Source organism: Vidua macroura, chromosome 2 (genome assembly GCF_024509145.1).
Source record: "Vidua macroura isolate BioBank_ID:100142 chromosome 2, ASM2450914v1, whole genome shotgun sequence".
Classification (NCBI taxonomy): Eukaryota; Metazoa; Chordata; class Aves; order Passeriformes; family Viduidae; genus Vidua; species Vidua macroura.
Window position 1 is genome coordinate 86,424,427 of NC_071572.1, and position 24,090 is coordinate 86,448,516.

The 24,090-nt window shown below is 38.9% G+C and overlaps 2 protein-coding genes across 3 annotated transcripts; both read right to left on the reverse strand.

Annotated features, from left to right (window-relative positions):
- LOC128803227 (interstitial collagenase-like) lies at positions 1-6,730 on the reverse strand. Its single transcript, XM_053969938.1, has 10 exons — positions 6,620-6,730; positions 5,421-5,665; positions 4,976-5,124; positions 4,752-4,877; positions 3,820-3,981; positions 3,344-3,461; positions 2,628-2,761; positions 1,477-1,636; positions 484-584; positions 1-274 (listed from the first exon to the last, which is right to left on the reverse strand). The coding sequence occupies exons 1-10, from the start codon at positions 6,728-6,730 to the stop codon at positions 174-176; spliced, it is 1,407 nt and encodes a 468-aa protein (XP_053825913.1). The 3' UTR covers positions 1-173.
- Positions 6,731-15,654: 8,924 nt separating this feature from the next.
- On the reverse strand, positions 15,655-22,760 carry LOC128803847 (stromelysin-1-like). 2 transcript variants are annotated; one of them, XM_053971141.1, is made up of 10 exons: positions 22,616-22,760; positions 21,630-21,871; positions 21,392-21,540; positions 20,946-21,071; positions 20,257-20,418; positions 19,977-20,133; positions 19,053-19,186; positions 18,407-18,566; positions 17,088-17,188; positions 15,655-16,018 (listed from the first exon to the last, which is right to left on the reverse strand). In XM_053971141.1, exons 1-10 carry the CDS (start codon positions 22,721-22,723, stop codon positions 15,918-15,920), a joined length of 1,440 nt encoding a protein of 479 aa, XP_053827116.1. In that variant the 5' UTR covers positions 22,724-22,760; the 3' UTR covers positions 15,655-15,917. The 2 variants fall into 2 exon arrangements, with proteins under 2 accessions (XP_053827116.1, XP_053827117.1); XM_053971142.1 differs by lacking the exon at positions 22,616-22,760 and adding an exon at positions 22,294-22,377.
- Between the last annotated feature and the right edge of the window lie 1,330 nt (positions 22,761-24,090).

Here is a 24,090-nt window from a genome sequence, read left to right on the forward strand (position 1 = left end):
TACAGGAGAAGTTGTGATAAATTATATAAATTTATTTGCCTTAAAATAAATAATTATTAAGACTATACTGCCATAGAATTTGAACAGAAATCTGTTCTGACCTGAGAATCATGAAATGCTGAAAAATGCAGCAGATAAAAACATTCAGTGTGCACATGAAAAAACCATTGCAATTAACAGTTAAACCAGCTGGTGCTCTTCATTTGTCGAACAATCCGTTTGGCACGAGGATCAAACTGGAACTGGGTTGTTCCATGGAAGAAGTACACATAGCCTAGAAGTAAAATTTTATCCAATTATATTTATTAGTTGGCTTTTTTCAGTGTTTTGGAAAAAAAAATCCCCATTATAGACAGTCCATGTAGACTTGATATTTTTAATTTCCTTTTCATTAAGGTTAATAGCAGCTTTTTGAAAAAATTATTCTATCTGTAGAAGCCCGGATATCCACATAAACACAGGTTAAAGGTAAGTTTCACTCACCATCTTTCTGGAAAGCAGCATCAACCCTGCCAATGTTTCCAAAGTCAGAGACTATTTTCCTGGGATACCCATGATCCATGGATTTTTTCTTTTCATCGTATCTTAGAAGAAATGTCATTACAATTTATGAGGAACAGACATTATTTCGAAAGTCAAAAGCAAATTCTTACATGCAACTCTGCTGTTACTAAGAAGTCTTATAGAGATGAACTTAAGTGGCTTTTGATTCTTCTTCTTAAGTTTCTCTTAGAGATTTCTCTGAAATTTGAAAATCCTACCTGTGGTAAAGTTTGTCACAATGTTCCCAGGGACCCAGGAAACACAAGTTTTGTGAAATTTCAGAAATTTATTTATGTATTTCTGGAGTATCAGAGCCTTGGCCATAAAATTAATTTCCATTTCAAGGCACTGAATATCCAGTCAAACATAAAAACAAAACATAAACTTTGGAGAAGACAGTAGCACAGTCCTGAACCATAGCTGAATTAGTGTCAGTGATGGACTTAAACAAAATTGCTCTCTGAAATTTGTCATGAACTTCCATTAGAAACACGAGCAACTTTAAAATTGGAAAATACTTATAATTACTTCACAGAGGAATTAAATTACAGCACTTGGCACTGATGATTCATTTTGTTTGAAAAGTGAATTAAAAGTGGACACTATCACAGCATAGCACAAAAAAGCAACACTGTTGTGGAGTAAAAGTGAGTAATCTACTAGAAATTGACTCTTTTTTATTGGGCAGCTTTTCATTCACGCGGAAGTACTTATAATCCTGCTACAGGAATCTAATGTTTGGGGGAAAAAATCCTGATAAAAGGGTGACATTTCCTAAGAAAAGCCTAATTTTTTTTTTTAACTCCAAAGAAACACATTTAAATTTCTGGAATATGCCTGGTTTAAACATCGATCCACTCAAACTGTATAGTAATACATCAGTCCCCAGGGAAATGAAAACATGTCTTCTGGTGAATGAACATTAAATCTTACCTCCAGTAACTGTCAGCTACAAAGAAGTATGTTTTCCCTGTGGCTTCATCATTGTAAGCTGCATTAACTCTTTTAACAGTCTTTGGGAACCCAAAGCGATAGATTGGTTTGGGATAGCCAGGTAGAACATCATATCCCCTGATGACCCAATATTTATCCTCTGAAAAATACAAGCAAGTTTCATTTGTTTTTGCTACTTATAAAAGAATTTAGCTGTGTTTTAGATGTCTGGAAGACAATGTGCCTAGATGTCATATTATTCTTTTCAGTTTACTACTCTAGAAAATGTTTCTAATTCTTACACTGGGACTAAATAATGAAGACAGGGGAAATGCCTTTTCTTTTTATCAATAAAACATTAGAATCATGAGGTGTGTTGGACAGAACTTTTCCCAGAATTAAAAAAAAAATGAATATAAGGCATATTTCTGGATAACAACCTGAGGAGGGCTAGAGGTTGATGAGTTAAACCACTGACCTTGGATTGGGATATTGAATTTGCTAAATTCCTGTAATATGCTAATATTTGGAAAACTGGGTGATGTACATCAAATTAATCTATTAAGGAAAGCACATGTTTAATCAATTTTAGATGCTATGAGCATACTTATATATGGTAATAGGTCATATACTATAGTATGTACATAATGAATTTATTTGAGATATTTAAAAGGTATTTAAAGGCTACTTGAGACCTTGAAAAAGAAGGACTGATTGTTCAGTGAACAATTTTTCTCCCACAGTACAATTTTCCACCAACATATTTTTGCATTTTTTTTCAAAATACGACAAATACTAATAAGCATATCAGTAAGTGTAGCATAAAAAGGCCTGTATTTGTCAATTGAATTCAGTAAAAATCCTTCTGCACAAAATGAAGTGCTGTTACCTGAAGAGAACAAGACCTGAAGAAGGATAGCGCTTTTCATAACCTGGTTTTTCAGGGCATTAACTATAACAGAGGGGAAATTTTTCTAGATTATGACCTCTGGAGATCCGTTCCAGCAATATGGTCCTCTGGTAATTATTTTCAGAATTGTAAGATAATCTGTTCAACTTCCTTAAAAACACTTTAACTTCTGTAACTGCATAGTTTATAAGAAGCAGGAAGTAACAGGTCAGAAAAAGTGGAGACCTTCTGATTCAATTACCTTTAAAAATTGTAATTTCATCTGTCTCAACGTTTTCATAAGCAGCTTGAATTCCTGATGGTAACCTTGGCCAGAACAGTGAGATAAAATTGAGCTCTGTCTCTGTCCTTTCGGGATGCTTGCGCAGCATGTATCTGTTGCAAACAAAATTTAAGTCATAAAATAATTCCACTCCTATCAAAAATTCAAAATAATTATTATAGCTCCTGGAGTACAACAGAGAGGAGATGTGAATACCCCTGTCCACTGAGTGTTAAAGAAATCTAGAGCAAAGGCATTGGTAATTTTAGCACTTCAATTAGGTGCTAAAAATCAGCAAATTGAAGATAAGATCTTCTACTTCTCTGTAGGGCAATAAGGCTCAGATGTCCTTCTCTCTGGCAGTGCTTTCAGTTCTGTCCCTGCTCCTGCATTGAGGGTGAGTGTGGGACCCATGGACACACTGCTAACAGATACATGAGTGGTCTTGCTTTCCTGTTTTTTTGAATCAATTTCAGAGATAAGTGTGCCACAGTGATAGAAAAGCTGGAAAACAACCCACAAGCTCCTGCCACCTTCCCTGCTCTTGTCAAATAGGGCTCTTTGGATTAATAATCTGAGAATGATCTTCTAGTGCTTCTCTTTGTATTACGTTCCAAAAGGACAGTTTTACCTCATGGATTTTTTTAAACTAGTGAATATTTTAAAGAAATAATAAATATGCTTATTGTTCTTACCTGCCCTTGAAGAAGAATATTTCTCCACGTAGGGTAGTAATAGAATCAAATGTCAGATTTGGGTCACAAGCTTCTGGAGTTACGGGTCCTGTTGGCTGCACAGCAGCATTAGACCGTCCTGTAGGATGAGTATTTATCATATAGTGTGGAGAAATATAAGGAGAGTGTTCAGAAGGTCTCAGAGAATCCAGAAAACTCATTTTATACAGAAAAGAAAGAATATCATTTCAAAGTAAGAGTCTGTCATTAAATGCAGAATTCTAATGTTAATAAAACCAGTTGCGTTCATCTTTTCAAAATGATATTTTTGCAGAACTGGACTTCAGCTGAAGTTAGCTTCCAGGAATTTTCTCCCTTTTGTTATCCATTTTTCAGAAACTGATAAGCTTCTTATTTTGGTGGAATATGAAATACCTTCATTTTGCTATTTACCAGCCTCCCAAGTAGAAATATTAAATAAATATATTATTTCCTACCATAGATGGCCTGAATTCCATCAATGTCATCCTGAGGAAGACGGAATTCACTGGGATCGGTGTAGGAGTAAGTTGGATACATCAGTGCTCCAGGATCATTTGAATGAGACAGACCCAGTGAATGGCCAAGCTCATGGGCAAGAACAATGAACAAATTGTAGCCTGTAGGATGAAAACCATATGAAACAGCATAAAATCTGTTTCAATACTCAGCATGACTGACTAAATGGGAAACTAATATGCACTAGAGGTACAAGAGAGACTGTGAGTAATTCTATCATCATAAAAACAAAAAAACATTGTTACAGAAGACCTGTGTGAGTATGTAAAGACTGTCTGGCCTTATTTGTGTTCTCATTGTAATTTCTCTAGTGTCCTTTTGTCTTAAACATGAGTTGTTTCCCCTGCTATCACATAAACTGCTCACATCAAGGATCATGACCATGATGAGGGATTGTTGGCAGTGATCCAACAGAAAAAAGAACTTAAAAACAAACAATGAGATTACAGTTTCAGTGATAACTGGAACACTCTAGTTAGCACTAAACTCTGAAGTGTTAGGTTAACAAAAGGAAAGAATTTGCCTTCAGAAGTCTACCAACAGATTTCCCTGTTTCCAAGTTTTAGCTTTCCACTGAACAGAAAAGTATTTTAAAGTGCTGACCCTAAAATAATTATAAACCGTTATGACATAAATATTTACATGACATTATAAATGCCACTATGATCTAAAAAAAATCTATTTTCTGCAAGTTCATGCCTAAAAGTGGCAGTAAAAAACAACAACAAAGAAAGGGCAAGCAATTATAAATTAAAAGCTCTGTCCCTTTTGCTCACTTTTTTGCCTGTAGCCAGGCTCATTAAATAGTTAATATCATGTGAGGTAGGACCATATGAGGTTAAAACTATATGGATTCAGCTACAAAACTTACCTCTTCCATCTTTTGTCCAAGTTTCCTCCTCATCCATATGCACATCTCCACCAAGACCTTCACCAGGCTGGAATGCATGGGCCAGCTGTCCATTGGGACCATCAAAAGGAGAATTGTCACGGTGGTCTAAAATGAAGAGGTAAAAAATTAGTTAATTACTAATTACTAAATTACTTCTGTAACTTCAGATGGGTATTTTTAATATGCTGCATTATCGTTGTTACCTCTATAAGCAAAAGAGATCATAATGTCTGCTACTTTGCCCTCAACCTTTTGGAATGTCAATGGTGTCACGTTGCTCCAGACATTGAGAGCTCTTCTGACTGCTTCATCTACATCAGCTCGTCTCATCTTTGGGGTGTAATTCAAAATCCTTCAAAGAAAACCCAACACATAATACATTGTTTAGAAAATAGTTGAAATTTCAGCATTTTTGCTGAAATATAATCACTTGTGAAAAAATCAAAAATCTTAGATGCATCTTTCATGAATGAAAATTAATAAAGGCTTTGTTTTAGATACTGCCTTCTAAAGTATCTGTCTTCTTCCAGAGATCACTAAACCACATCCCTATGTTCCATATGGCATAATATGATTCCTTCCGACACCCCCACCCCAAAGTTGATGTGCTAGATTTATACCTTTTTGAACCAGATTAGGAAAGATTACCTGTATGTCAGATTATTTCTTTTCCATTTGGGATTCCCTGGTGTGAATGCATATCGCTCCACATCAGGTACACCACATCTGGGTTTTTTCATCACCTCCAATGTGTCAAGATCAGGTTTTCCAGTCACTTCTAGTCCAAAGAACAACTGCATTTCCTTGAGCTTTGCAGCAAGGGGGTTTTCACCACCACTTCTTAAATGGGGATGGTGATCCTTTTGAAGGTCATAGAAATTCTGTAGATAACTCTGAATCAGAGTTAAAAAAAAAAAAAAAAAAAAAAAAAAAAAGAGCATTGTGACTTATCAGTACTGCCTTTGGTCACACTTAAAATTTACTAAGTAATCTTAAACTATTCTCATATTGACATGCCCTGTGTTTACCAGGACCAACAATAACCTCTTTTTTCAGTACAGTTTTCCTATGGTTTTCTGAATTTGTCGTTTCACTGATGAAATAGATCAAGAAATGTCTTGAAACATGTAATATTTACTATTAATAATTAATTCTACATTATTTACCGTACTCAATTGCTCTAACAGCAAAGCTTACAGGGAAGTTTATAACTGGTCTCATGCAAGGAAATTGAGGCTGGCAGTGAGGCTGGCAGTCCACGCAGCTGGGACTGTCACCAAAGAAGTCGACTATGGCTAGAGAGTTAAACTTGCCAAGTCATGACTTTTATTTTTATCTACAGAATATATGATACTAGAAACTCAGGCCTTCCTACTGAATTTCAAGAATTTTGTCTACAACAAATTATGTTGTGTCTGTGTGAGTTCCCTTTTTCCAAAATATGCTGCAAGAGATCTCTTCAGCCAAAACATGGAAAAACCTGCCTGCTTCAAGCAAGTTTCCTTCCTTATATTATTAAGACCAGTCATACCACAAGTTTCAAAGCACATTCTGAAATCTAAATTGCTGCTGAGTTTGACGGTTCCTGCTAGAACTCACACCTCAGTAGTTTTGTTATTACTTTACTGGCAACACCAAAAGTGAAGTATACAATATTCAGATGACTTCTGGGTAAATAAGTTCCACATGATTTTCACACATTTTCTAGCTGATAGGAAAAACTTTCTCCTAAAACCTCTGTAAAATGGCACATATTTAGTTTCCACCCATATTCTGTGAATTGCAATTATAGTTATCTCTCAGAATACCTTATATTTCCCTTAGATATGCACTGAAGAAATATTTACCTCTACAAGCTGTAGGGTTTTTCCTTCATCTTCTGCTTCTGGAGCCACAGGAACTGCAGAGGAGATGGCCACATATAGCGACAGGAGAATTGCAAAGGTCTTCATCCTCATCTAAGGTTGTGTGCCTCAGTTTCACTCTTGAGCTACTGAGCACACTTCTTAGCTGTGTTTATATAGCTGGTATTAAATCAGTGACAGCCTGACTCATGCTGTATAATATCCTCTGATTAGTAAAAATGATGCATAGCAGTTTCATCATGAGGTAGTGACGCAAGGTGTTTAACTAATATTACTATCCTCATTTTGCCCAAGTCTTCTGGTTTGGGTAATTTTATAGCATGTTTAACAAATAAGGAAATGTTTTTCAGGTAAAATGTTGAGCTACATTTAATTTTTTTTTTTTTTGAATCATGAATTTAGACTACTTATGGCACAAGGTTTTGACAAACTGGAGAAATAAGATTTAAGAGCAACGTAATAAATTGTATGATACTTAATCAAATTATGCTACATATGCTACATATGATTTAATCTTAAGCAGACTATATAATATTATGTAGCAAAATATAATATCAAGATAAAAATGACAGTACAAAGAACCAATCTTTTTTATGGAATAACCAGCAGCATAACTCCAGGACTGTCATCTGACAGTTACCGAACAGTTCTACCTAAAAGAATCTTATGATGTTAGCAGAAGTGAGTGCTGAAATGATTCAACATTTTGTTACCAATATTAACAATTTTGGTTATGCTACTGGAATGTGTAATCTAAGTTCTCATTTGTATAGTAAGTAACATTTCTACTCTTGCTAGCATGGATAAAGTCTCTGCTGCAATACTGTGTTTTGAATCAGGCAGAGTGAAATGATTAGAGGAAAAGACACCATGAAAGACAACAGGAATTTTCACCAGTGTGGAAAAAGAAGATTAAATAACCATTTTTTTACCCTGTGATCACTGCTTCATGGAAGGAAGAGTGAGATGAGCCATGATAAAAGCTGGTAAATATAAAGAAGTATTTCAAAAATATTTAGCAGCCTCCAGTCTCCAAGACCCAAGTGTGGTCTTAAACAACAGTGATTAAGTTTATATTGGGATTCAGCTGCCTGAACATAATACTGTTATCTGAAATTCTCTAGGGAATCACAAATGATCTGCATTTGCCCTGGAAGGATGCACATCTCCATAGCTCCTGTGCCATGGCAGCCAGCCCACGGTGGGTGTCTGAAATACAGGCAAATGAGTAATGAGGTGGAATCTGCTTTAAGTGTTTTGTTGTGTTGATATCTATAAGTTATTTAGGTCTCCAGGTTCCCATTTTGGACAATGAATTCTAGAGAGTGATTCAACTGGCCACATGACATGGTCTTCTAGATGAGAAGAATTGCTCTCTATATGACATTGACTGTATTGGCCAGGTCCCTAACAGTGATAAGAGAAGTTTAAATAACCTGGACAGTGTAGACCCCTAAACTGAGGAAATAATTTCTAACTGCAAGCATCACAGTAATTGGCCTGAAGGGAATGTGTGTTTGCTAACTCTGCAGGTTGTCATGTACAGGCTGAACATCTTTCAGGATGGTTTTGATGTTTCTGTCCTTATTGGAAGTAAAGACCCTCCTTGTAAACCTTAAAAGAGAAATAATAAATGTTAGTGTGAGAGGGAGAAATACAAATAAATGTCATTATTTCAATTATGCTGGGACATTCTTCACTTACTTTCCCATATATCATGAAAAATAATCTATTTCATATGAGATGCTACACTCACTGTAGTGTATCACCCCCTAATTACATCTAGGTTCAGCAGAGCTTACACCACTCCTGGGAAAAGTACTTTCCAAGGCAGCCAGTGGAAGTACTAGAAAATCCTGGACTCCAGCACTAGCTGTGGGAGCTCTTTGTGCATTTGAGGAGTGAAAAATTTTAAGCAGCATCAGGAAGAGGAAACAGAAGCAGTGACGTCCCCCTGTCTTGGGAATTTCCATGGTGTTGGGCTACAAAGTTGTCTCCCATTTCACCATCTGCATTGACTTCCTACTGCATGTCCTTCAGCAGCCCCTTCAAGTTCCCTTGAAGACACACTCAAGGGAAGGACAGGTTTCAGTCATCTGCTTTCCCATGGGGTGGCAGCTAGCACAGCACCACTTTCTCCTTCTCAAGCACTTGCCTTCTGACAAAGGCTCAAATCGCAACAAAAGGAGACCAAGGAGACCAAATGCCAAAATGAAACTGAGGCCTCGTCAGAGGAGGAAGTCTCATGATAGTTGTTACTGAGTGACAATTAGTGTCTGCACAGTTCCTAATTTTTCTCACAGGACCATTGTGCTACACCTACATTTGACTGGCACTGCTTGGCCTCTCATTAAACTGCATTTCCAATTATTTTCCTATGTGAGTGGCTCTATCTTGTCTGAGGGATCTCAGCGAGAGCCTCTGGGGTGGGGCTGGGCCTGGAGGCCCCTGTGTCAGTGGTGGTGTGACAGTAAAGACACCAGAGTGCACACAAGTCTTTTGGGTACATATGTACATGTATATGTACCTGTTGGGATACAAGCACAGCCTCACTGCTGAACCTGGGGTCAGGGAGCTGCAGCAGCCTCAGATATGTCAGGGTACCAGATCTGGACAATTCCAAACACACTGTCCCTGCCTGGAGTTTGTTTAAAATCATAGAAAATTAGAATCATAGAATAGCTTGGATTGGAAGAAACCTTAATGGTCATCTTGTTCCAACCCCTTTACCATAGGTAGGAACACCTTCCACTAGACCAGGTTGCTCAAAGCCCCATCCAACCTGGTCTTGAACACTTCCAGGGATGGGACATCCACAACTTCTGTGGCAACTGTTCCAGGGCCTCACCACACTCCAAGAACCTTTTCCCAAGATTTAATCTAAATCTCTTGTATTTTAATTTGAAACCATTTGCCCTTGTTCTATCACTATCTACCCCTGTAAAAAGTCCCTAAACCTCTTTGTTTTAAGTACTCTTAAGTACTGGAAGCCCACAATGATGTGTTCCTTCTCTTCCCAACTTTCTCAGCCTGTCTTCATAGCAGAGCTCTTCCAGAGGTGCTTACATGGAAAATCAAAGGAGAGATGGAGGCTTTACACTTACCTATCCCCAACAGCTCTTCAGAAGCAACTCTTGTCTGGACCAAAAGGATCAGTGCCTCACTCACCCTGAATTACCCTGCTAGATCTGGTACCCATTTACTAAGCCACTGCTAAGGAAGAGGAGGTGGCACAGATGTTAAGCCAGTGCTTTCAAGGGTTTTTCCAGTACAGATTTGTGTCTCCCTGTATTAGCAATAATCCTGCTTTGTTTTTACACCTCCTACTCAGCAAACCTGTACCCTTGTTCCTTGTGTTGAGAAAAGAGACTGCAAAATGTTCCTTTTCTAGGTACTCCACTGACTGCGCCTCACTCTCGAGGTCTTCACAGGAATGTAAGCGCTGCCAGAGGTCTACCCAGCATTATTTCCCTTTTCAGCATTGACTGAAAAAGACATTTAGGTAGAGGCATTCAGAAGAGACATATTTCCCCAGAAGAATTTCCCAGCCCTGAACAATTTTCTGTCTCAGTGATTTCGATTTACTTTGTACTTCACTTACCTAGGGCTTGGATTTGACTCTTGAAGCTATTTCTCCTTTCCCCTAGCTATCTCTGGTAACATGTTCTAATGACTTCCACCCACACCCCTGACTGAATAATGCAAAAATAAATTCACAGTGTGAATCATTGTGGGGTTTCCCTAAATCAAGTTTCTCACTACAAAATTACTGTAGAAAAGGGAACATTTATTGGTAGTTATGTAATTTTAATGTTACAAAAATGCAAACATAATTCTAAGAATTGTTTACTGTTACAATTTGTCACAATGGTGTTAGCAACTGCTTTCTCAATAGCAGGTTGCACTACAAAATAATCATCATTCCCATAGGAAGTATTTTCTGCCTATTCTGTGCTCTTATGTATATCCTAATCTTCTAACATCTTTCCAATCTATTTTGAAGCAACAAAATAAAAATCTTTCTGCAGTATTATCCTGAAACAAGCTATTTTCCTTGGAGGATGTCACTTTTCATGTGAAGTCCAATGTGTCAAAATGTAAGCCATGCCACTGTGCAGCAATATTCTACTGATTGCCAGATATTTGCTTGAAGTTAGAGGGTTCATGAGGAGTTTTCCCTGAATGAATCAAGTACATTTTAATACTGAGATGAAACAGCCAAAGGCAATCAGCTGTCTTGAAGTTTGCACAAGCTCATGGCTGCACATAATCCAGTGTTAAACACTTTATAGAACTGCTGTTGGTACTGCTCCAAGGGAATGATCAGTCACTTGGTTTACAAACCAGGGTGCAGTGCTGGGCAGTGTTAGGAGCACAATTCTGTAGTTCAAACCACTCAGAAGTCCAAAGGCCACTGTGATAGGGCTCAGGATGACAGGTGCTGAATCAGTTCTAAATAACCTATTGTAGAAAAGCAATTCAGTGTGACCAGTCCCACAGTGGGACAGCACCTGTGTTACACCTCAGTGACTGGCACAGTCTCAGACATGGCATCATCAATGATTTCAGTAAAAGGAGAAGGGAAGGAGTGCCGCTTTCCATGCCAAGCACCTGTTTCCTGAACACAGGAAAATCAAATTACAGTCTTCATTTTTGCAATTGGGCTGTTACCTGGGATGGGAATCTGGTCTGTTGTGTCCAAGTCTTGATTGCCCTGATGGCAGATAGGCTTTGGGATGCCCTGCAGAACCAGCATTACCAACTTGAAGCCCTTTGCCTGTAAATTTAGTGGTTATCACACAAGATGTGTAGATGCAAAGCTTGTCCCGAAAGAGGCAGCAAGAAAAAAATCAATGTGTCCACAGTGATCTACAAACAAAATCTGCATATTTCCTGGGGATCTGCACCATTTGGGACATACTGGAACTCCTATAAGTTCACAGTCCCCCGGTTGGATGCATGGCATAAATGCCAAAACACTCCATGAGGCAGCTACTGCTTATGAATCTGCAAAGGCAATTTTCTTCCTGGCAGCCAGATGGAAGTTCAGAGGCTGCCAGAGAATAATCTAGAAGAAAAGTCTGCTCCTTGGCAGTTTTAAAGTATTTTCTCTGTAATATCAATAGCACCTAGACATGCATTGTTGCAGCTCTGCGTTGTCTTAACTTCTGAACCTACAAAGCTGCAGTTTGTGCTACCGAGAAAGGTTCCCCCCCTCCACCCCCAGCATTTCCATTAACCAAACCAAACATCTCACTAGGAACAAGTTCCTGCAGACAATATTTAAATGGACTCGTTTTAATCTTACTCTGCTCTGCCATGACTTATCAGTTACCTTTGTCTGGTTTACTGAGGTGGTAAACTCTCTGCTCTTAGTCTGTGTGTTTAAATCACTACACAACGTCTTTCAGATCATGTCAGCACCGCAGACCTACCTTGTTTGATCATATATTTGTAATCCTGCCAAGAACAATATCAAAGGTCATTCGTCCCTTCTAGGTGGGATGAATGTGGAAACTGAAGAAAACCAATAAATAGCAAGAAAAAGGACTTGCAAGCCAAACAGATTTTCTCTTGGTTAGATAGTGTTGGGACTTCCATGTTGGACCTTCTGGATTGTGTCTGATGGTTGTGCTATGGAGTCCTTGAAAAGCAAAAGGCAAATATATACATTCAGATGTAGGCAAAATGTCCTCCAAGACAAGATGGTGAAAACTACAACAAATGAGACCAGTATATATAAAACACAGAAAAAAACATGTTTCTTGTGAGAGATGCTTTTGTCTTCATCCAAGTTTCTATGCAAATAGGCTAGAAATTGGCTGGAACATGGAAAATCTGATATGTTTAGAAGATTGAGAAAACGATAACTGGAATGCTTGGACTAAGTGTACCACAGACAAAGAATGTATTTAACTCTGAGCCTAGGTCTCAAACTGCATTTTAGAAGAGCGCAGGATATTGAATACAGGTCAATCACCTTCCGTTCAAAAGCCTGTTTTCACTCAAATGGTCAGGCTGTCTTGTTAGTGATATGGAAGATTTTTAAAGTAAGAATTGTGGAGAAAAAATATCAACATCTGACACTAAACCAGATAAACTATATTAAGACAGACAGTACTCAAGTCAGCTAGGTTCTACTTCTGCCACAGATCTAAGACTTCATATTCACAATTGGTATGACTATTTGTGTGCACAGAAATAAGTGAAGAAAGAGCTCCAACTAATCAAAAATCATCAAAAAAACCCCTAAAGAAGAACTAGTTGGATAAATATGTGACAGCCAGAAAACTACAAAGCAATCATGAAAGGTCTAGGACCAGCCAGCTTTGTTCTGAGAGCTATAATCTCATCTGAAAGACAATATTTCCAAAAGAAAGTTGGATAGACCAGTGCTGGAAGAGATTATCCTATTTAAAAGAACATGGTCTCATGTGGATATCCACAATGGAAATGATGTGCAAGGCACAGACACCATAGACGAACATTAACAGCAGGAACAACAAAAGAAAACTATTCAAAGCAGAACAGTTAGAGACTTCCTGAAGGAGCCAAAACAAACAAACAAACAAAAACTAAAACCAAAACAAAACAAACAACTCCCCCCCCCCAAAAAAAAACCAAACAACCAAACACTATAAAGTGTGAGCCAAGCTGTTAATGCATCTTTTTAACTTTCACTGTTTTAGCTGAGGCCATGACTGATTAAAACTTGCAGCTGCAAGACCAATCAAAAAGCCATACCAGAAACATGAAGGAAATACAGAATTAGAAAACAGGAACAGAACAAGGAGACTAATAAGAAAAAAATAAACAGCACAGAAATATTTCCTGATCAATTCAATAGAAACTTTCAAGTTACAAGGCTTTTCAAGTAACTTACTTTCAAGTTACTTCTCTGACCTCAGCAATGTCAGACACTGACCAGAGCTACTAATTTCCTTTTTTAGAGGTGTTGTGATTAAAATTAATCATATTACCTTTAGTTCTGCTTGGACAGCAAAGCCTTGTTCGCCACCTCTACAGCAGGTGTGGCAGCAATATTTGTCTTGCAAGTCTGACAATGCCAGTACACATTTTTGACCCTGATAAAATTCAGATAAAGATTCCCAAGTCACTGGAGTGCCCCATTTGAGTAGCCCTGATAGCAGGGGTTTTAAAAATGCATCAGAAAAAAGGTTACATAAAGTGTGTTGAAATATCTCATCGCAATCTTGTAGTACAATTTTATGCATAAATAAAATACAATCACCTTGTCCCAATAGCACTGGAGACAATGGGCACAAACTGAAATACGGGAGGGTCCCTTTCAACATCAGGAAACGCTTATTTTACTGTGAGAGTTGTCACAGGTTGCCCAGTGAGGTGGTGGAATCTCTCCTTTGTGCAAAAGCAGTATTCCTAAAAGCCATCTAGAGACTCAGTAGCCCACTCTAGCTGGGCTTGAGCAAAGGAAGTTGAACACGATAAACTCCAGAGGCCCAACTAACCTCAGTCATTTGGTGATTCTGTGATTCATGGAGAAGTAGAATCAAATAGAATAACTATTTTTTCTCAGTTTTTCACCTTTTTGGAGGGATGTTGTTTAATGAAGAAGAGACATTGGGTGTTGGGAGAGATATTTTTACATGCCTGAAGGAGAGGATACCTTCTCTAATATGTTAGATCTTGCTAGCTGTCCACGTGAATAATTGTGGGCCCCAAGTGATGTCTGGCTTCAGCAATCAGGTAGATTATGTCAGCAATATTGAACTGGCAGCTGGTTCATGTCTGCCCCCTGGGCCCAGAGAGCCATAAGACTGGCCACAGACACCATCACAGACAGAAATCATGGAGCACTTGGAGTCGTGGTCCCACCCCATTTCTCACCTCCCTCTGATGAGAACTTCTCTCCCATGGTGAAGCACCAACATGGAAATACCAACACAGTGTGGAGGCCCTCAGGAGCTGCTCTTAGACACACAGCCCTCCCAGGAGAGCAGCTGGCCTTGCACCTCCTGTATCCCCAGGAGCATTCATGTCCCTGTAGCTCACAGCCATGCTCCAGCTGCTGGCGTTCAGCTCTCTCTGGCAGCCAGTCCAGCTTGAAGCTCACCCAAACTCACACAGAAAGATCTCACCCACACATAAGGCATGATTTACTGAGAAGACAGGACCAAACATGAAGGGCATGGCAAAAGAAGCAGCTGACTACAGTCTGTTTGCATACAACCAATCCCTCTTATGCACTTATCCCCCTATTTTCCCTTTCCTCCCCAGTCTATCTTGATCCTGTCATTTCCTTGCCTTTGTTCTTTCCAGTAATCAATTTACAATAAATTTTGAGCATTCCCATAGTCCCCTTTGAACATGACAAAATAAATTGTATGAAATGTGCAAATACTCTTACACAGGATATTAATCCCTATCCTCCCCAACCCCTAAGGTGAGGTGATGGGGACCTTCTCACTGACACATGACGGGTCTCCCCCAGCCAGTGGGCACTTCCCAGGGAAAACTGGAGAGGAACAGAGGCAGGTCAGTGGTGTCTGGGTTTTCCCTACCAGTGTGCCCCTCTGCTCCTATGTCTGTGGAAATGAGCCTTTGCTCACAGAATGGGAAAGGCTGGGAGGAACAACAGTAGGGTCATCTGCTCCAACCTGCCTGAGAGCACACTGCACAGGAAATGACATATATCAATAAAAAGTTGAGGGTAGAATTCATCACATTTAAATTAGGCCTTCAATAATCAGGTGTCCAACATAAACTGCCTCTCCAGTCACTGTAAAAAAAGAACTTGTACCTCTTAACACCTCTCAGGCTGGGAGGGATTTTTCTCTGAAACTCCTGTATGTCTCACTGTAACTATGAGCACTAGCTAAGTCTTCTTGCTTAGCTTTGAAATATCTAAAACAGGTTGAAAGGAATTCCAGCTTTAGGAAGAGAGACGCTCTTCCTCATGGACTCCTGGCTCCATGGCAGGGCTCTGTGTAGGGTGATGTACGTCAAGAAGAGTGAAAAGAAGATGGCAGAAATAATAAAATCAATCACAATTTTGTATCAAAAGTAGAAACTGTGTTGTTGTTTGGTAAGCTAGCCAGCCTGATGTTAGCTACATAGGTATGTACACATCAACATGTTAAATACTGTTCTGTTATTTAAAGAAACACAGGTTACGTGGGGACAGATATCTGCTGACTGATGCTGAAGTACCTTTACATTCTACATATTTATAAAAGAAAAAGCTGTTCTAGCACAAGAACAGTACATTCTTTCCAACACCATTACAGATTTCATTTTATTAGCATGGAAACCAAAAGTTTGTGTTTAGGAAGCGTGTTACTCTCTTCTTATTAAGGTCAAACTCAAATTGCTTTCTTCCACTGAAGAAATAAAGGAAATCTAGAAAAAAAAAAAAAAAAAAAACAATAAAAACCCAAACCTAGATGAATTATGATAATGCAGATATAAAGGTTAGTACACTTTAACAACATCCTCAAAGGGCTCAAAGCAACCTTTGGATCCAATTATGTTGCCAACAGCATCTACTCCCAGATATAACCTCTGCAACACATGACCCAGCAGCATGGAGACACACTCCACAGCAAACCAGCCATGCATGTGCTGCATTGTGTACTTGATGAGCCCCACAAGGTCACTGTGCAAAGGATGTATCCTGTGCGTTTCTTTAGTTTAAAATATCTGCTCTTACACTCCAGCTGTGCTGCACCCCCTCAGCAGGGTGCATTTCTAGCCACCTGTGGGTAGGTATTACACAGACCAGAGTGTGGCACAGAGCACAGCAAGGTGTGAGCAGGTACTTGCTTGATGGGTGCTACCAGATACCATGCAGGGAAGGAGAGGTCCAGCCTGGGCTAGTCACGTCCACACTGCCCTCTTGGAGTGAGGTGTGAGGTGTCTCAGCACTGTGTGTGAGACTCATTTAGGACGAAGAAGTAAGATTTGCTATGAAACTTGCATGGGTTTGGATGAGCAGCAGATGAGGACCAAGGAGGCAACTGGGAAGCTGTGACATGTGGCAGTGTGAATGCATCCTCAAGTCTAGTCCAGCATTTCCATGTCTAAGTAATGTTCATCCTCCTGCAGGAGAAACTGGCACTGACTGTTTTATGTCAGAAGGACAGGCTGTGAGAGGTACACCTTATGTTACTGAGATGTCACTGTGTTAAGTGTTGATCTTCATGGTATGATGTGCACATCAGCATAAATACAGATATATCTCTCCCTTAGAGCTGGCCTTTCCAGATGTGCAGCTGTCACTAAAGGTGTACCATCACCATTCTTCAAGGGGGTAAAGTGAAGCATGGAAGTGTTATGTGACTGCTTCAGGGTCTTGTTGGTCATCCTGTGGATTCTGAGCAACATGTAGAAGTACCTGTCTCTGCCCAAGCACTCTCCGCCCTATGACATTGAGCATTTCTTATAGATTTTAGCAAGAATAGTTACTCACTTTCATGTTGAAAAACAGCATCAATCTTCCCATTAATTCCTGGAAAGGCATCTTTTATCAGTAATGACTTCCTATCCATAGACTGACTTCTTTCATCATAACTGAGAAAAATTATAAAGAAACAGGAGTCAGTGAAACCGGCAAACAACTCATGATTAATTCCTCTCAGCTCATTATCTTCTACCTATCAACAGTTAACCAAGTTCATTGAAGATTTTCAGTGTCATTTGGTAGTGTAGAAAGAGACACAATTGGCCATAAATTAATTATTACTTTATTAGCTGCAATGGATGAATTAGTTCTCCTTACTCCACCTAAGAATATCTAATACTGCAACCATCACATGAATCTGTTTTTTATTTTTCTAAGAGACCATGCCTAAAGGAGTGATATATAATAGATTATAAAAATATTTCTTTCATGTTATATTTCTGTAAGAAAGGTTTATCAGGAAAAATCTGGGCTTTTTCTGAAGTTATAAGGTAATTTAAGTCGATTTACTTAAGATATTTACAGCAAGCTATTACATTTTTGGTGAAGTGCTGTTTATCTCTCAGTGCTGTAATAAGAAGTCTTGTGAAATCTTTTCCGTTCTCTAATTTCCTTAACAGAAGATTTAATGATCAAACTCTCAATCATTCAAGTTATGAGAGTTTGACCTAAAATGTGGAAGTCTGATCTTCTGCTTAAAGTACAGATGTGTGACTGAATAATTCTCTAGAGTGATCTTTGTATATACAATTGTTTGGACATTGTGGTGGAAAGTAAGAGAAGCTTTGTTGTTCATCTAAAATAATTCAGGTTATTTACTGCTTCCATTACAGGAGCACCTCCTTTGGCTCTATGTCCTGTAAGACAAACTTGAGCCGTAGGGATGGGATTGAAAAGAAAAATATAATAACCATGGACAGCACATAACTCTTTGCAGTACATGGCATTTATCAGCAACTTTATGAAACTAACTGTTAGTAACTGGAAAGTGGGTGACATTCTCCTTCTTACTCCACAGATACATATTTGATATGTGAATAGTGAACTTCTGCCTGATTTCCTGAGATGACTTGTGGAACTGTACAATGACATTTTAACCAAGACAGCTAAATGAAAACAAGCAAACAAATAAACAAACAAACTGTTAAATGAACTAAAGGAAAACTAAAAGCACTGCTCTACCTCCTCTCGAATATTTTTCTACAGCCAGTTGTGACACTGCAAGAGATCACCAAAAGTGTCTGACTAATGCATCCCAAATCATGACAGGGTATTGATCATGTGATTATGTTTGCTTCCATTTAGAAAAGTACCACAGGAAATATTACCTCCAAAATTTGTCTGCTGTGAAGTAATATGTTGTCCCCTCAATACCATTATGAAAAGCAGCATCAATTTTGGAAACATCCTTTGAAAAGCCCAGAGTGTAGAGGTTTTGAGGGTATCCAGGAAGTATGGTATCTCCTCTCACAACCCAGAATTCATTCCCTATTAACACAAGTTGATAACAACATGTTGTGAGAATCTTCTCCTGAAAATCACAATCTTTTTCATGAAAGCTGATGGTTTTTTGAAAATAATAGTTGAATTTGGAAATAACAGAAAATAGTTCTCGAGACAAAAAAAAAAAGCAATAGTTCCCCACATTACTTTTTTTGAAAACTGAAATTTCAGTCTTTCTTCATACTAATGCTAGTATCATTCTTAAATTCAATAGACAATTTCCCAGAAGAAAAATAATGAAATTTATTTTGGCAGGGAAAATTTTCAATGTGGATATTAAAAAATAAGATATGTGTTCTTTTACTTTGACAATAATTTTATTATTTCTGTGATTGAAACACACCAATTTATTGGACTAAATTCAAGATTGCAGGATCTTACAGAAAGAACTTAAGTGGTTTTGAAGCCAGATGCAAACTCTCTAGGCTACTTGGGAAGACAACATGGGAAAATAAAAAGATAACGTTTTACCTTTAAAAATGACCATTTCATCTTTTTGAGGAATTTCATATGCAGCATCAACACCAGGTGGCAGCCGTGGCCAGAATGAAGATATCAACTCAAAATCAGCTGTTCTGACTGCTGGATGTTTGCGCCAAATATGCCTTGTGTAAGTGTAGAACAGGTTTTAAATAAAATTGGATGTTCACACTCACTAATGCATGAAACCACATGACAAAACCAGGGCAGTATTTATCTGATCAAACCCAGCTATGTACCCGAGTTAGTCACACTATATTCCCTGCAAACTTAATGTAAAGACAGTGATTTCCATGGTGGGATTGCGCTCTTCTTGATGTAGACATCTAAAATAGGTCAGATAAACTATTCTGTCAAAACATTTATTTCCCCTTATGCAGAAGTGGAGCTTAGAGAGACCTGTTTCACAAGGCTGATACCTGGTAAGACTTTGGTAACAAAAGCCCAATTTTCCTTTCCTTTTATTCGTATACTAAATCCTTACTACAGGGGCTCTTCAAGCAGGTGTTTTGTCAGGGCTGGTAAGCCCTCAGCTCCCTCAAAGCTAGGACAACAACAAGCCTCTGAAATGTCCCAGAGTTGGTGATGTGTTTTGCCAAAGCTGAACTCTCCCAGATGCAAGTCCCACTTGAGACTTGCTTACAGCCTGAAGTGAAAACAGCACGTGTTTGCAGAGGAGCCATTTCCCCCCACTCTATTCACAGCATCCCCTGTTCCAAAGGTCAGCCTCCTCCTTATACTTATCTCCATTTCTCCACCACCCTCATTATTTTTGTTTTCCACCTCTTTTCCTGATTCCTCATCTTGTCTTCCTGTCTAACATGGCTGATATTCTAATTAAAGCTATTTTTCTGTGCTGTGGGGCATACTTTAAAAAGTGACACTCAGTTATTTTACTTTCAGAAGCTGCCTTACTTGTCTTTAAAGAACATTATTTCTCCACGGAAACTGGTGACAGCATCAAACGTCAAATTGGAGCTGCAGCTGTTTGGCAGTGCAGGATCTTTTGACTCAGTTGGGTCTTTTATCTCACTAGATTCCATTTGATCGTTGTTTGTGTTGGGAGACGATCCTAAAAGAAGCAGTTTATGGAAGAAATTATAGTGTGAACTCTTTGAGGTATGTCCAGTACATATGAAAGGTATCTGAAGTAATTGAAATTATAAGCAGTAGTTGATGAAAAATTCTGAATTACCATAGAGGTACTGTATGCCAGTAATATCATCCTGATGAAGAAGGAGTACTGAAGGGTCAAATTTCCTGTAAACTGGATACATCAGAGCATTGGGGTCTTTGGAATGGGAAAGTCCCAGTGAATGGCCAAACTCATGGGCAGCAACATAAAACAGGTTCGTGCCTGAAAACATCAAACAAAACACATGACAGGAGAGCTGTGTCTTTGTATTTGTCCTGAATAACATGAAGGGCATAATGTAGATCAGAAGCTTTCAAAACTGCTTGCCCAAGCAAATGAACTTCTTGTGGGAAATTTGGCTGGAGATAAAATTCTGGTCAGAAGTAAAAATAATGGAATCATTATAGGGGAGTACAAGGAAATAGTCTGTAGATCCTGCAGAATTCAGTGTAGAAGAAGGATCCTGGGCCAGTGCAAGTGAGGTAACTGTGCAAGAAGAGGTTTGAGGAGTGGGAAGAAGTGGACCAGCCTTACAAATAAAGCTCCCCCCAGTGCATGGCAGAAGCTGAGCTGGGGCCTTAACTTCTTAAATCAGAGATTCAGAGGCTTTTTACAGCTATGCAAACCATATGCTCCTTCAAATCAGTGGCAATTTAAACACTTCTTAAGAAAGAGAGAAGACAGACACTGCACCCTTGATTCCATGTGCAATTTGCCTCAGGAAGGGCCTGGAGAACTTAGTTACCTACCCTCTGTGCTTTTGGTCCACATTTCGTCCTCATCAAAGTGAGTATCTCCACCAAAGTCCTTGCCAGGTGCATAGGCATGGGCCAGGGAGCCTCCTGGGCCATCAAAGGGGATGAAGTCATTGTGACCTGAGGAGCAAACCCCAAAAACAGCTGACTGGGGGCTCATGCACACATTGAGCAGCACACAACAGGTATAGATGCAGTGAACTACTGGCAGTTCCCTAAATCTTCTTCCTCTTCCTCTTCATCTGCCTCTATGCCCTCCCCCAAAGCCTGTCAAGAGCTGTAACCATAGCACCTTGAGCAAGAACTGTATTTTTCTGTCTGCTTGTTCAACCGGACATTGATCTCCACATATGCTATGTACAGGAGAAATCATTCCAGGTCAACAGCTCCATGTAGGCAGTAACTTGGCAATAACTCCTAATGGTTACATGGAGATTTACCTCTGGCTGCAAAGGAGATCATTATGTCTGCATCACCTCTGTCCTTCTTGATGAATCTCAGTGGGGTCACACTGCTCCAGACACGTAACGCTTTCTTGATCGCTGCGCTGACATCTGCTGGATGCAGGTCTGGTGTGTAGTTTACTATCCTTTAAAATACAGGAGAGAACAAGTTGTGTTCTTGCCACTCACCCTGTACTTCACACTGTCTTGACATGAAGAATTCCATTGTGATTACCTGTATGTCAGGACATGTTTTGTCCATTTTGGCTCTCCTGCAAAGGTGGAGAACCCAGCTACGTCAGGGAGTCCACAGCGGTTCTTCTGTACCAAGTCCAAAGTGGCAGAATCCAGTTTCCCTGTCACCTCCAGCCCAAAGAATTCCTGCATTTGTTTTAGTTTTTGGGTCATTGCATTATTACTTTTCCAACCATAAGGTTCTCCATCTTTCTTAAATCCATAGTAATTTTCCAGGTACTTCTAATGAAAAAAACCAAACAAACCCAAAGCTTAGGACAATCAATGATGTTTGCTTTTGAAGCTTATAAGATATTAAACTAACACCAGTCAGTCATGTATTCTTTGCTACTTATCTTTCTGTTCTATGGCAGCATGGATAATAGTTTGTTAAAGCCTGCATGAATATTTTTCTCAATGGTAGCTTTTTCCGTTGTATTATCACTATAAATATTTTGTAGTTATCAAAATACATTTAAAATTAGCATTTGTTTAATAGATTATTTTCTGATAATGTGCCCTCCACTTACCCTGCCCCCAAGGTTACCAAGAATCCTTTAGAGTAAGCAATTTGAAATACATAACTGAATATAAAATTTCAGTAATTGCATCCTGTTTCCCCACATTTTAGACAGTAATAGTTCAGGAATAAATATTAAACTTACCTCATGAGGAGTTATGTTTCATAATATCACAAGTCATATAAATAACCACATTTTCACCTGAACTACAAACCAGTCCTAGACTGACACAGAAGTTTAATTATTTGTAAAATTAACAAAGAGTGAAGGCATCATCAAATTTAATTGGTCTCTAAAAAAAAGTAAAATAAGATGGTGCTAAAGTAGTTTTTCTCACCACATATTTGAGAAATATTCAATCAGTTATTTATTCTACTTGCTCTTTGGCTGCTCTATACTAGTTGCACAGAGTGGCGTGGATGCTCAACAGTAGCTAAACATCTCCCCAGAGCTCTACCTTCCTCACCTGGATAATATGCATGCCTTCTTCCTTTGTCTGCCTTCTATTTGCAGGAAAAGCACAAGAAAGTGTTCCACATAATAATAGGAGAAACGGGAGATTTCCCACTCTCATTTCCACTAGTCTTTATAGAAGTCTTTTTTGTAGTCTGCCACACACCTGCTTCACCTTTATATAGTGTTTTTTTACTTTATAAAGCTTTCCAATCCCTGACTCATTGATTCTCACAATGTCTAGTTAGCAACAGAACATGCAAAACAAGAGTTTTACCATAAAACAGATCAGTGCTGTCTTTCATCCGGTTCCACCCTTGTGCAGGTTTTGCAACATGGAAATATGATTAATGAGAAGATAATAGAGCTGTAATTATTTCTAATGAGCTTATTAACCTTTTAATTGTTAAAATGTAGTCTTACTCTCCAAAATTTAAAGCATATCTCTTTAATGCTTTCCATTCAAAGATAATATTGATTTCAGAAAGGTTGTTGAAGTGCCTAAAGGGATAAATATTCACAGAATGTTACAGGACTGTAGACTACAAACAGAAATTAGTTTTCTACCTTCTTTTTTGGGGAGGGCTATTTTAGTGCCACCATCTTTCCCTTTGGTAGAGTCCTGTCAGTGCTATAACTCCTTGCTTGATGAAGCAATGTTTTGTTTATGCAGTTTTTAAAAAGCAGTTTGCACTTGGATGAAACGATCTTTTTTTTCTTCAGAAAAATGTGAAATTAACACAAATAAAAGAAAGCACTTCTCCCAGCAAATATAAAAATTATATGTTTTCATGCTATTTTTATTGCAGTTTTTCCACTATTCTCAGAGAATTGCCCAAAGATTTTATTTCACATTCTCCTTCTTTGATACATACTATAAGGTTTTAAAAAGCACTGAGGTTTTCTGGATCAAACTCTTTGATGGCTGTCCTTGTCAGAGAGAGGTTCCTCTCTTCTCTCTTTCTGCCATTGGTGTAAGAACTGCTGAGACTCAACAGCAGGCCCACTCTAGATTGGGTCCACTTTTCCTCCATGCCAAATCACACCCTCCATGCACTACCACAAACCAGGACAAAGCAATGGGAATGGGAATCCTGAAAAGAGATGTTCAGTCTTACATATCCGAGACTTCTGTGTGGGGCTGACACAGGATTTCGGGTAAGCCTGCAGCACTGAGGAGCAGGTGAGACTTGGAATGTGCAGAGGGATAAACTCCCTTCCACAGAGCTTCCAGGATAATAGAGATGTCAAAGGAGAGTTTATCAATATTTTGCACAATTGAGGTATTTGCTGAAATTATTTCCTGCTGAAGAGCATTGTATTGGTACCAGAAGGATCCCCAGAGCACAGCATACCTGTGGCCATCCACAGGCAGGACATGAGGGATTGCTGAGTCTGGGCAGCTGAAAGAGCAAGGCAAGGCTGATGGGACTCCCCAAGGATTATCTGGTAACTGAGGACTGAATTCCTACCCTAAGAACAGACATC